The sequence below is a fragment of the Phocoena phocoena genome, chromosome 3, assembly GCF_963924675.1.
Source record: "Phocoena phocoena chromosome 3, mPhoPho1.1, whole genome shotgun sequence".
NCBI classification, from domain to species: Eukaryota; Metazoa; Chordata; class Mammalia; order Artiodactyla; family Phocoenidae; genus Phocoena; species Phocoena phocoena.
Window position 1 is genome coordinate 127,999,454 of NC_089221.1, and position 13,949 is coordinate 128,013,402.

General features: G+C 50.7%; 1 protein-coding gene across 1 annotated transcript in view; it reads right to left on the minus strand.

The window, feature by feature from the left end:
• The window catches only part of CCDC69 (coiled-coil domain containing 69), a 38,329-nt gene extending 25,217 nt beyond the window's left edge, over window positions 1–13,112 (minus strand). The window contains exons 1-2 of the mRNA XM_065873733.1: window positions 13,087–13,112; window positions 10,051–10,249 (exon numbers count right to left, since the gene is read on the minus strand). Coding sequence (XP_065729805.1) covers window positions 10,051–10,249; window positions 13,087–13,112 — 225 coding nt within the window. The remainder of the gene's footprint in view (window positions 1–10,050; window positions 10,250–13,086) is intronic.
• Between the last annotated feature and the right edge of the window lie 837 nt (window positions 13,113–13,949).

Sequence of the window (13,949 nt, forward strand, 5' to 3'; positions counted from 1 at the left end):
CCTCAACTCCAACCATCAATAATTCTATAAAATATCCCTGATGTTCAACAAGACCTCTGGTAAGCATCAAGTGTTTAGCTAGTGCAGGCGGCACGTAAAACCCACCAACATTAACAGAGTCCCAGGGGGCTCTGTTGAGTATTATTCAGGTTGCAGTACTTTGGGGTGAATTTTCATAGTCTCATACTGAAGTGTCCAGGATAGACTCCTCACTTCCCTCAAATTCCGAGCCTCATCAGGAAAGAATGAGGAAGGCAGAAGCAACTTGGATAGAAACTTCCCAGCTATTCCTTCCCTTGGGAATCCCGCTAGGATGGAAGCCAAGCCCTGAGGCTGGCTTGGCCTTTCCTGAAGACACTTGGTCTAACCTTGCTTTAGGGACCATCACTCCATCTTCTTCATGGGCCTTTAGGCATTGTGTATTTCTGATTGAATGGTGTGATTTATGGCCTCATTAATCCTGCTTAGCTTCGAGAATTTAGTAATCAAAGGACGCTTAAGAGTTCACCAAGCTCCTCTGCCAACCCCATAAACCACAGCCCTGGCTTCCCTTGGCTGCATAGTTCTGTCACACCCACCTTCGCTGAGGAAGGCTTACTGGGACCCAGAAGACAGGGATGGAAGGGCCCCTGGAGACAGTTTATTCCAATCCTCACCTCCTATTTCCAGATGGAAAAACTGAGGCCCAGAGGGGAGGTGAGCAGTGCTTGTCAGAGGCCACAAAGCAGGGAGCAGAGCCCTAAAGGGAATCCAGACTCGAGGCGGAGCCCCTTCCGCGTCCTTCGTGCACGCGCCAGATTGATCCAAGTAGCCAAACGATTAGGGGATTCTGAGCCTCAAGGGACTCATGTCACAACCCTCTGCAGTATCAGAGCTGCCTTTCCGGTGTCAGAACTCAGCGTGGTTTCGGGATCTGAACAACCACAGCAGAGCCCATTGGCTGAGGGTAGAGGCAGGAAGGAGGTGGCGGCGGCGGCCTGTGGAGGCGGAGGCCCAAGGGGCCCCTCCAGGACTTCGGGTGGGGGAGAGGCAGGACCTAAATGTTCAGGGCTGGTGAGAAATGTTAGCGTTCACACCCAAAGTACAGAGCCTCGGATGTAAGAACACCATAATCACAGGCCTCAGCTTCCCCATCTCTAAGATGGGCAGAAGTATTTTGCCAAAGCAATGCCTGAATGTGATTTCACTTTCACGCGGCCAGGGACGCCAAAGATTTACTTCAACTTGTTCATTTTACACATGACGGCGTCAGCATCAGCCAGTGCCTGCCTGGGGACATACCGACGTGACCACGCAACCGAACGAAAGGTAGGAGCACCAGCCAGTACCTCTCAGCTGTGTCAGGAGGCCCCGCCTATTCTCTGAATACCTGCAATGCCCCTAGAACACCCCAAGTCAGGGGCGGATGTGGCCTCCATCCCTCCCATCTGACCAGCTGACGAAAGAGATCTCAGGGGAGGACAGAACCACTTCCCTCCCGCGCACCTGCTGAGCCCACCCATGGCAGACAGTGAGTGCAGGGCCCAACCCCTCATTCACAGATGGAGAGGCTGAGGCCTGGGAAAGGGTTTCCAGTATACCACATCCCCTTTCTTCCTCCCTAGAGCCCACCTTTTCCTGTCCCGTATCAGCCTCCCAGGGGGTCTGCCAGCTCTGCTCGCCTGAGAGCGCCTGGAGCTGGCAGAAGCACTCGGTACCATATCCAGCATTTGGGTCAGTCCGCCAGGCAGAAGGACCCTAAAGGAGTGGGACAGAAAACAGTGTCAGTGGCCACAGCGGGGGAAGGGATGTACACGGCTGGATATCCACCTGTCTCAGCAACCCAATGGCAAACTCCCCAGTCGGAGTCCAGAGTCAGGCCCCTGACTTGCTACTTGCTTGCTGTGTGACCTTGGGGAAGCACCCTCCCCTCTCTGGGCTTCTGTTTCCTCCTCTCTCTGGCATGGAGTTGGGCAATGGGATACATCAGGGCCCTTCTGGTTTTGGTATGCTGTGGGTTGAAAAGAAGGGGCAGAGTGAGGTCACCCTGACACCTCATCCTCTATCAGTCCTGTCACGCTCGCTGGCTCCAGGCACGGCAGAGCTGACAGTTGGACACACTCAGCTGTCAGCCGCTGCATGGAGAGGGCTTCTCTGCAGGACAAGGAAGGAGGGGCATTTCTCAGGAGGGTCTGGGGGGTGTCCTGAACCCTTCATACCACCCTCTGTTCTTGAGCAGCTCCTGTGGAGAGGATGTAAAAGGGGGCGCTGCAGTGCCTGGAGCAGAAGATGACAGAGCCCAGCAGCCACCTCGCAAGGTACACGCGGCAAAGCACCCCCACCCTGCCATAGCACGGCCAGCAGAGACCGGCACCCATTAGCGAGGACAGTGGCTCCTCCAGGGTGCTCAGGGCGGGGTCACTTGTAACAGGGAAACGCTGGAAACCAGGCTCATATCCACAACAGGGCACCAGCTCAATACACTAAGGTATATAACACTAGGCAGTGCCACTCATATGTTTAAAAAAACCAAGTAGGAATTTACCGACAACAGTGGAAAGCCATTTGGTAGAATATGAATAGGCAAAATAAACTATTTCTACTGTACGTAAATGCACAGGAAAAACTACCTAGAAAGGCGCACACTGATGGCAGTCAGTCATCATCTCTAGAGAAAGGACTAGAATTATTGCACTCAAGGAGGGGGAGCTTCAGTTTTGCCTAAATTCTTAGAATTTTTCAAACAATAGTGTACTCACGTTTGACTTGTGTACAATGAACAACAACAGGCAGAATAAATACCTCTCTTGGAACCTAAAAGCAGCCATGGCGATCATTTTACTGGTGGGGAGATCAAGGCCCGGGGACAGAACCAGCTGAGATCACACAGCAAGTTAGTGACAGAGGCAGGAGTGGGACCCACTCCTGACCCCCGGCCCAGTGTGCTTTCCTCTGCAGGTACTGCAGCTGGTGTCCAACAGCATTTGGGCCTTGTCCAAGCACCTCCTTGTTTGCAGTGCTCCCTACCTTTCTGCCAAGCCATGGTTCCAAAGGGGAGGCACTGGGCTCTTCCTGCCCATTTCTACTGGTGGCAAGGTGGGGGAGGGGTGAGAGAGGGTGGGGAGTAATTAACCTTAAAATATATGTTCCCTAGGGCTGCTGTAACAAATCACCACGACGTTGGTGACTTAAAACAACAGAAATTTATTCTCTTCCAGTTCTGAAGGCTAGAAGTCCCAAACCAAGGTATCAGGTGGGTTGGGTCCTTCTGGAGGCTCTGAGGGAGTTTCTGTTCCATCCCTCTCTCCTAGCTTCCAGTGGTTGTCAGCAATCCTTGGCGTTCCTTGGCTTGGAGCTGCATCACTCCAGTCTCTGCTTCTGTCATCACATGGCCTTCTCCCCGTGTATCTGTGTCCAAAGTTCCCTCTTCTTACAAGGACACCAGTCCTTGGATTAGGGCCCACCATCATCCAGTATGACCTCATCTTAACTGATTACATTGGCAAAAACCCTGTTTCAAATAAGGTCATACTCATAGGTTCTGGGTGTACATGAGTTTGGGTAGGGACACTAATCAACCCATTAAAGGGACTTCCCTGGCGGTCCAGTGGTTAAGACTCTGTGCTTCCACTGTAGGGGGTACGGGTTTGATCCCTGGTCAGGGAATTATGATCCCGCATGCCGCGTGGCACGGCCACAAATAAACAAACATAAAAAAATCCATTACACATAACTTTTCTGATGTCAAAGCTGTTTTCTCAAGGAGACGGCAGGGGGTAGGGTTGCACGGGGCGGTGGAAAATGACAAGATTCGTTGTACACTGAAAAAGAACTTCTCTGCTGGGGAGGAAGGAAAACTGGAAGTAGGTCAGTTTGTACATCATGTATCTGGGGGGAAAGCATGGGTGTGGGATGGATGTATTGTGAGGCATTTGGCCTAGATGTTCTGGAAGATTCAGATTTGAAAATAAAGTGACACAAGATAAATGATTTTTAAGGATTCACATTTACCTGGTGAGAAGTCGATGGCTTGTCTTCGGGGGATGGATAGATTTAGATCTATCTATGCTAAAGATAGGTGGAATTTCTCATTTTCTCTCTCTCCTTCTCTCTGCCTGGGGTGGGGCCCCGGGAGCTCCCCCTGCACCCACCTGCAGGTCCTGCTCCCTTCCTGGCCCAGTCCCTGGTCGATCAGTCATCCGGGATGGCTCACAGTGCTCCGAGGGTGGAGGACACTGAGAGGACAAAGTGCAGGCCTTGAGGGGGGAAACCCAAGTGCACCCCGAGATGTCAGAGCCAGGACTCAGGCCATCCATCAGACTCTTCCTTTTATGGGGGCTACCCAACTTTTTCCAAGTTTGGTTTTTGAACATGAACACTCATGAATGTTATACTGAGGTCTCTTGGAACTCTTTTTCAGGTAGATTTCAGACCTTCGCTTACCAGCCAACCTATGAACACTGAGATGTCTAGTGGCAGCCCCTCCTACCAGGAGTGTCACCACCTTGACTTATATGGCATCCTGTTTCCGGACGAACAATTTGAAGTTTTATCTTTTCGGCCCTTTTTATAATAAAAAAACACAAGTGATGACGTGGAGCATGGGCCCCAAACTCAACACCCAACTGAGGCAGCAATGGAAATCCTGAGGTGCCTGGGGGCACCTCAGGCTCTCAGGGACCTATGCTAGCTGATTGGGAATTCAGCTACAAAGGAACAGAATTAAAAAACATGTACATGTGCAGAAAGTGTGTTACCAAAGGTTGTGTGTCCAAGGCAAGGATTTATTAGGAATTATTCTGATGGGTTTCAGGTCACAGGGCACAGATGTCTCTTTATAACATAGAAATCTGGCACTGAACCTCACAAGGTTGTCAGAGGTCATATGGAAGCCTGTATTGACTTTAACTAGGATGATTTTTCTGGTTGGGGGGGCATCATTTTGGGGGTTGGGCAAAGCTCAGAGGCCACATATACAGCCACGTCCCTACAATGTTTGGGACAGAGGACTCAGTGCCAGGGAAAGGCAGTTTCCTTTCGTAGACCCTCTGTCCCACACTCAGCAAAGCAAGTTCAAAGGTCAGATTTGCCCTGCTCCTACCGACCAGGTGTCAGGGGCCCTGCCTCTTGTGTACCCCATTCACCCTGACACAAGCGTCTGGCCCCCATTCACCTTCAAAACCCAGCCAAGATGACATCTCTCCCTGGAGGCCCTCCCTCCCCCAATCTCTCCCCTCTGACAAAAAGGCACAGTCTCCCAGCTTAGGATGAAAACACAAGGGTGGGTAGCAGTGGGGAGTGTAAATAACCAAGTGTCCAAACTGGTTAAATAAGCCACAGAACATTAGGTGGCCATTAAAAATCACATTTCCGCGGACTATTTAACATGGGAGAACGCCCCCAACAAAATATTAAGTAACTAGAATATAATCATTTAAAATATATTCCCAGGGACTTCCCTGGCAGTGCAGTGGTTAAGAATCCACCTTCCAATGCAGGGGACGCGGGTTCGATCCCTGGTCGGGGAACTAAGATCCCACACGCCGTGGGGCAACTAAGCCCCCGCGCTACAACTACAGAGCCCACGAGCTCAGGAGCCCTCGCGCCACAACTAGAGAGAAGCCCACACGCTGCAACCAAGACCCGACGCAGCCAAAAAACAAATGAATATATATCAAATAAATAAGATAAAATATTTTCCCAATTCTGCAAAAACAGTCACATTCACATATATCATACATGGAGGAAAACAGTAGAAAGAATGCCACTGAAATGTACACAGAGGCTACCTCTTCATGGTGAGATTAAAAACTACTTTAAAACTTCTTTATACTTTTCTAAATTCTGAAATTTTGCCTCAAACATTATAGTAATCACAATAATGAGATGTCTCGAGTGGAATCCTAAGTGCTTCCTCGTCCGAGGCTTGCGTCCCCTCTTCTATTTTTGCCACAATCGCAGCTGACCTCTGGTTGAACTACTCTAGGATGGGGAACTCACTACCCTTCTTCCTGGTGAGAAGTAGAATCTGGCTCCCTTTAGCTTCCCCTCATTGGCCACAACTCTGCCTCCCGAAACCAGAGTACAAGGCCGTGCTCTGTGCCCGTGCCTCTTGACAACACTTCAGAGGTTGGAAGGCAGTGGCCAGGCTCCAGGCTTCATCTTCCTAACCCAACAGCCTGCCAAGAACATTAACGTCCCCCTGTCTTCCGCAACCCTGTTTGCTTTCCTTGGGTACAATCCAGGCGGTGATGTCCTCACCCACATTCTATCTTATCGAGGGTGTGCCACTTACCAGTTGGTGTATCAGGGGCTCTATTACATGCATTCTTTCATCTAATCTTAGAACCCTATGACTCAGGAGCTAACATCACACGTATTTTACAGATGAGGAAACTGAGGCACGGAAAAGCCAAGTCCCTTCCACGGTCACTTAATGGATCCACGACGGAGCCAGGACTGAAGTGGCACCTGGCCCAGAGTCAGATAGCTGAGTTAATAAATGAATATGTGGACCCAGTTCTAAAGTCCATGTCACTAGTGTCTATGGTTTTGTTTCAGAATTAGCTGTGCCCATGCCAGGCTCTCCCATGGTGTTCACTTCTGCATCTCTGCCTCTCACCTGGCCTGCTACATGGAAACCCTCCTGAAGGGCTACTGACCACAGAGAACCTGCTGCGCGAGGCATGTCTCCGGGAGCAGTGCTGAGCCAGGGTCTCTGATGCGCTGCTCAGAGCTGTGGCGCCAGAGCTGAAGCCCTGGGGGTACCAGGCACACATACAGGGGACTGACCATGAGGCACTAGCTGTCCCTCCCCACCTTGGGCCCAGACGGGTAACCCGTTGGGGATGGAAGGCCCCTGCGTACTCTCCATGTCACTCCTACAGGCAAGTCCATGGGCTTGCTTCCTCGGCCCTTCCCCTTTATGTCCGGCCTTCTCCCAAATCCTCCCAGGGATGTGGCCACATCAGCCACAGTCTCCGCCAAAAAGGGTTTTGGAAGGACCACACAATGCAGGTGGTTCTTCGGTATCCACATCCAGCCTGCTTAGGGATCCTCACTCATTTTTTCACCAGGATTTCAACTTTCCCCAAAAGTCCCAGTAACAGCCCCAGGTCAGGCCTCTCAGTGGGATCTAGGACAGCTGGTCAGCTAAGGCCACCAGGCACTGTTGACCACAGGACTCAGCAAGCCCTCAGGGCCTGGCCCCTGGAGGGACCTTGAGAAGTCCTAGTGGTCAAGCCCCTGTCCCTAGCCAGCGAAGTCCCCGCTGAGAGCGCCGGCCTCATTCCTCACAGCTGGCCACGCCCACTCTCCACAACCAGCACTGTCACTCTGCCTCTCAGGCTCAGCGGCTGCTCAGACTGACCTTTCTACCTCGACTGGGTAACTCCTACCGAACCTTCAACACTCAGCCAAGGCGTGCTCAGCCCTCATCCAAGACGCCTTCCTGTGTCTCCCAAAGCTGGATGAGATACTCCTGCTGCACCCTGGGCTAACCCCTAGTCTGGCTCTCATGTGGCCCTCATTCACTCACTCAAATATTTATGTAGCACCTGCTCTGGGCTCTGTGCGGGGCAGTGGGCACTAGCCGGGGAGGGCAGAAAACCAGGCCCCACTGCAAAGCTTGGCCACCAACTGGCTATGGGGCATCACTCCTCCCTTGAACCTCAGTGTCCTCCCCTATAAAGTGGGGAAGATTCGGCAGCTCAGCCTGGCTTCCAGGCTGCCGTGAAGTCGGCAGGATGTGAAAGTATTCTGTCAACTGCCACTCAGGGTGAGTCACTGTTGTCGTGACCTGAGCCTCCTGCGGTCTGAGCTCATTTTTGTACATCCCATCCTCAGAGGCCCCCTCCCCCCCAGGGGGCTGAGAGCCTACTGGGGATGAGCTCGGAAGCTCACGCCTTCTAGGGGTTGGCACTTGGATGAGAAACTGGGCAGGAGCACAGCACGAAGGGATGGAAACGGGCGTGAACTTTAAACAAAATCAGCTTATAAATCCTGCCACTCAGGGGCAGGGGCCTGGCACTGCTGGGGCAGGAAGAAAAGCCAGGCTGCTCTGAGGCAACAGGGTAAAGGCTTTAAATGCCAAAGGGCTTTGGAATCAACAAGAAGCCACTGGGAGCACCGAGTAGGGGCAGAGACAAAGAACACTGGGCTAGGGGACTGGACACCTGGGCTCTACTCTAAGTTGCTCTGTGACCTCAGTCAAGACCCCTCCTTCTCCAGGCTTTAACCTCCCATCTGTATGTTGGGTGCATCAGCCCAGGTGGTACCCAAGGCCCTTTCCCACAGGGAAAGTCTCTGCTGACTTCACTTGCCCTTCACAGCTTGAGACAGGGGGTCCAGTTCAGGCTGTGCCAGGGACAGACAGGGACAGCTGGCGAGGCTTTCAGAAAGGCCACGAGGCAGGGGAACCCATGCTCACTGTGGTCTCCTCTTCTGGACTATGGAAGAGTCAAGGCCTGGAACAGGGCTCCTCCTCCAGTCTCCTCCCACCACTGTGTAGATGGAATTCACCCTTGGCCCACTTTGCAGACTAAGAGAGCAGAGAACACAGGTGCAGAGAACACAGATTCTCAGACTCTTAGAAATCGTCCTACTCATTGCCCTCCGTCTCCATATAGAGGGAGAAACTGAGGCCCAGAGAGTGCTAATGGCTTACTTGGGGTCACACAGGATGCTTGTGGCAGAGCTAGGATTAACACTGAGGATCATGTCCACCTATCACCAGTTTGTTCTAAGTCTCAAGCCAGGCTCAGGTTTATGTGCGCATCATCCCATCAGCCAGCCTCTGCTTCCACTGATGGAGGCAAGCCTCAGTTTCCCTGTTGGAGCCAGGGAAGACAGGAGGGTTTCTGGGTCAGAGCTCGGTGAGGTTTTTTGAACTGGGAATAAAGGAAGAGCAAGGAAAGCGGAGGAGGTACTGTACTGGGCACAGAAACTCTTCTCCCTGGACTAGGCACAGGGCAGGAAATAGAATCACCCAGGTTGGGGACAGTCCTGCATTCTCAATAAGTAGAAAAGCTTGTGCTCAAGCACAGGCAAGGCAGCAGACACTCAAGTTCAATGAAAAATGACTAAATAGTGTCACAGGGTGTGTGTGTACGTGTGTGTGTGTGGGGGGGGGGGGGCTCTTGAGGTCTCAGGGGACTGATCATCAAGTTTATAGGACCACGTATTCCCACCTGGCTGGTGGGCAGGCAGTCGTAGGAAAAAGGGTCAGGACTTGAGGGTCCTCCCTTCCCTCTCTGTGCCTCAGGTTGTCCTCTGGTTCCAGACTCTGACCTTCTGGGCTTGTCAGAACCCAAGGGGCAGCTGGTCCCACTGCAAGAAACCCGAGTAGAGTCTCCTGGGCCCTGCCCCAGCTCGGAGGCCCCTTGGGGGAGGGACAGGAAGGGAGGGAAGGGGAGCAGAAGGCTGTAAATCTCCCCCCCCCCTCGTTGGCCCCTCCCAGCTACCCTTAGGACAGCCCACATGCACCGGCTCCGGGGCCTGAAAAGGCTCTAAACCAGCACTTCTCAAACTTGTAATCACCTGGGCATCTTGTTAAAAGGTTCTATTTTAGTAAGTCTGGGGCACAGCCAGAGATTCTGCATTTCTAACAGATCCCAGGTGATGCCGATGATGTAAAGCCGTGGACCACTCTGCGTGCGAGTAGCGGCCCTAGAGATAATCTGCCTCTTAAAGGTGGGAAAACCCAAGGCCCAGAGAGGTCAAGTCACATGTCCACGGCCACACAGCGAGCAGCCCCAGACCGAAGGAAAAGGCACCTGCCATAGGCACTAGACATTTCCCCAGCCCGCCAGCCGGAATCAGCCGCCCTTCCCGGGCCCTGGGGCCGTGTTTGTAAACTCGGCTGCCCCGCGCGGCTGAGCCCAGGGCCGTGAGGGAGAGAGCGCCGCCCGGCCGAGTCTTCCCCGCCTCCCTCCGCGCCGGCCTCTAGCTGTTCTGCGTCCGGCATCCCCGGTCGACCCGGGGGAACCCGGGGCGCCGAGGGTCCCCTGAGGCGGAGTGGTTCCGCACCCTCCTTCCCCTCCGAAGACAAACTTCTCCGCCGGCGCCCTTTACCTTTTTGGGGGGTTTGCAGCAGCTCAGCCTGCTGTGTCCGCAGCCCATCCTCCTCGGGGAACTCCCGGACGCCGCCTCCCAACTCCGGGGCCCCCAGAGGACCCTGCCGTTCTGGCCCCGCTGCCGGCTCCGCGCCCGCCGGCCGGGGCTGCCGGCGAGACCCTGAGACTGAACCTGGAAGCGCAGACTTGAGCGGGAGCTAGGACGGCCGCGCGCCGTAAATACTCGAAAATCAGGGCCTCAGCGAAGCCGGCGGGGCGCGCGGAGCCGCCGCCTGAGCAGGTGACCAGAATCTTTGTAAATGATAGAAAACTCGGGCCAGGGCCGAAAAGATCCCTACGATCAATGGATTCCTTTCCAGGCCCGCAGCAGAGAAAAGGCCAGGGGAAAAAAAAAAAAAATTAAAACAATTATTTAGTAAACACAACAGCTACCATTTATTGAGTTGTTTCTGTCCCGGCTTCTTTGCACATATAATTTCGATTTCTTGCAATCTCCTTGCAACAAAGGTATTAGTTCCTCCATTTTACAGGTGAGGAAAATCAGGCTCCGAGATGTGATTTGCCTAAGCTCACAAAGCTAGTAAGTATCAGAGCCCAGATAAAAATCCAGTTCTAACTCCAGAACCTAAGCTTCCAACCATTTCCCTACAAATACATAATAATGGGAAGTTTAATTGTAATGCCTCCCCACTTCTGGGTCCACAGCTCCTTCCAGCTCACAAACACCTGTAATATTCTACTCTATCCATTTTGAATCGATGTTGCCCATCACAACTTTGTGAGGCAGACAGGCAGATGCAGGGAGAATAAGGGATGTAAAATGTCAGAGTCTGGGAAAAAGAACTTTTGTTTACCCTTGCTTTGTTACTAGCTGAGGTTTCTGGGAGTGGCAATGCAGGAAAAAGACACCTAACTTTGAAAATCAGTGTGAGTGTGTACCACTTGGAAAGATGTGCTGATGAAAGGGACTTACAGTCTTGAAAGGGAAAAGAATGTGAGACCACTACAGAACTTCCCCCTCCACAGAGTAAAAACCCAATTGCAGCAGGTTCAAAGAAAGGAAACTGAGGACACAGGTGATAGGAGGTTATTGGGAAGAAGAATAAGACGGTGGTTCACAAGGTATGGCCCCCAAATCAACAGCATAAGCAGTACCAGAAACATTTGATAGAAATACAAATTCTCAGACCCCACCCAGACCTACAGATCCTAAACTCTGGTGATGGGGCTCAGCAATCTCTAGCTTCCTAAGCCCTCCCAGTGATCCTGAGCCATGCTTATGTGTGAGAACCACTGCTGTAGGACGCGCTGAACAGGTAATGAGGAAAGAGTATCTACTTAAATTAACAATGATTATGAAACAGTGCTCATGAGTTACTAAAAACCCAAACTAACAAACAAGCAAAAAACCAGAACAAAGTAAATATCCAAGAAAAGGAGCTTGGTTAAAAAAATTATGATATAGGGGCTTCCCTGGTGGCGCAGTGGTTGGGAATCTGCCTGCCAGTGCAAGGGACACAGGTTCGAGCCCTGGTTTGGGAAGATCCCACATGCCGCGGAGCAACTAGGCCCGTGAGCCACAACTACTGAGCCTGCGCGTCTGGAGCCTGTGCTCCGCAACAAGAGAGGCCAAGATAGTGAGAGGCCCGCACACAGCGATGAAGAGTGGCCCCCACTTGCCACAACAGGAGAAAGCCCTTGCACAGAAACGAAGACCCAACACAGCCATAAATAAATAAATTTAAAAAAAAATTATGATATATCCATAAAAATAGAATATCATGTAACCTGCTAAAATACTGATGAGGATGAAGTTTTTAAATGTCATAAAATGTAACAAATTTATTTTTTAAAAGTGTTAATAGTGATTACCTCTACATGAGGGTGAGATTTTGGATATTCATTTTCTTATGTTAAAAAAAAATGAGTATACACTTCTACTATTATAAGAAGAAAATTATTGTCATAATAAGAAAAATGTTCTCTAAAAAATATGTTTTTAGGGCTTCCCTGGTGGCGCAGTGGTTAAGAATCCGCCTGCCAATGCAGGGGACACGGGTTCAAGCCCTGGTACGGGAAGATCCCACGTGCCGCGGAGCAACTAAGCCCGTGTGCCACAACTACTGAGCCCACGTGCCACAACTAGAAGCCACTGCAGTGAGAAGCCCACACACCGTGCAGCAACGAAGACCCAATGCAACCAAAAATAAATAAATTTAAAAAATATATATGTTTTTAAACCCAGGCATAAGATTGAGACTAGTTTTTCACCATCAAGTGGGTAAGGATGTGAAATCCCAAGGAAATAGACAATGATTGTGATGAACTAGGTAGGAAAGCAATGTAAAGGACAAACAGGGCCAAAAATGTGTAGGGAGATCATAACCAGTAATGTCTTGGGTGATCCTGAACCTGTTGTTTCTCTTTTTGGAGAGTTTCCCATCTGAACATCGAAGAGTTGAACTTTCTAAAATGATCTGGACTTTTAATGTCAGCAGTTGGAATCAGTAACTTGGGCTGGTGGGTAGGAACCAGGAAGGCAAATTCTGTTCCCAGAGACTCTGTCCTCAGGAGCTCTTGCCTCCGGCTTCTTTAAGCTTCCTGGGAGACCAGGCTCAGATTTCTTATGTTCACACAACTGGCTTTTTGGTTATGTGCTTTGAAGTTCCACCTGAGAAAAAACCCTAAGGAGTTTTTTTTTTTTTGCTTTAGGAACTTGAGTTTAAATAAGTTGCTAATGAGATTTCTGGTGGTGGTCGTGCCAGTCAGGTTAGGTAAGGTTTTGCTGCAGTGATGAAAAACATGCAAATCTCAGCAACTTATGAGTGAAGCTAAGTTTTGCTCACACGACCCATCTAGCATGGGGAGGCCGAGGGCTCTGCTTCACAGAGATATCCGACACCATTCTAAGATGCAGCCATCCCAACTCCATGGCATCAGGGTTTGCCAGGCCAAGAGAAGACAGTGTATGGAGAATGGTGCATGGGGTCTTAAATTCTTCCACTCAGGAGTGACACACATTAAGTCCACTCACATTTTATTGGCTAAAGCAAGTCGCATGGTCATGCACAACTTCAAGGGGATGGAGAAGTGTAATGTGTGCCCAGAAGGAGAAGAGAACCAGAAATACTGGTGAACAGCAGAAATGTCTACCACAGTTAGCAATCAACAAGCAGGTACTATGATGTGCCCATTTCTTGGGCAAGTAGGGTAACTAACTCATCCTGGTCTGCTCAGGATTTCCCCACTTGCAGCACTGAAAGTCCCATGTCTCAGGAAACTCCTCAGTCCTAGGCACACTGGGACAGTTGGTCACCCTATGGGCAAGGACAGTGAAGACTCAGTTCTTGTCTTGAATTAGTTATAATCTATTTTCTTGACATTAGACCTATACATAGGAAAAGATGGGAAACTTACAAAAACAGGTTATAAAGCAAATGTCAATTTGCATATTGCATGCAGGAAGTATTAGCATTAAAAGGACATAAGAGACAGTGGTGGATGGGGATGGGAAAGGAAGACTTCCTGGAGAAATACTAAAGCCAAAAGCCATTCATGGCAAAAGGAATCCTAGAATCTCAGGCTGGGATGGGATCTGATGCTTCACTTCTGTTGCTTCTAACTCAGATAAATCTCTTTTATAATTTCCCTTCTGTAATTACCTTTCCTACTGTATTTGTGCAGTCTATGTTTGAATACTTCCAGTGATGGGGAAATCACTACCTATCTTTCCATATCTAGGGGGAAGAGGAGAAGCAGGAAGGAGTAATCACAAGAGGGAGGAACAGCATGGGTCAAGTCAGGGTAGAGGGTGGAGGTTGGGGAGTTGGGGAAAAAGGAGGAATTAGTGTTGGTGACTAAGTTGTGTGTAAAGGGACAAAAGTGGAGGATGGGGTG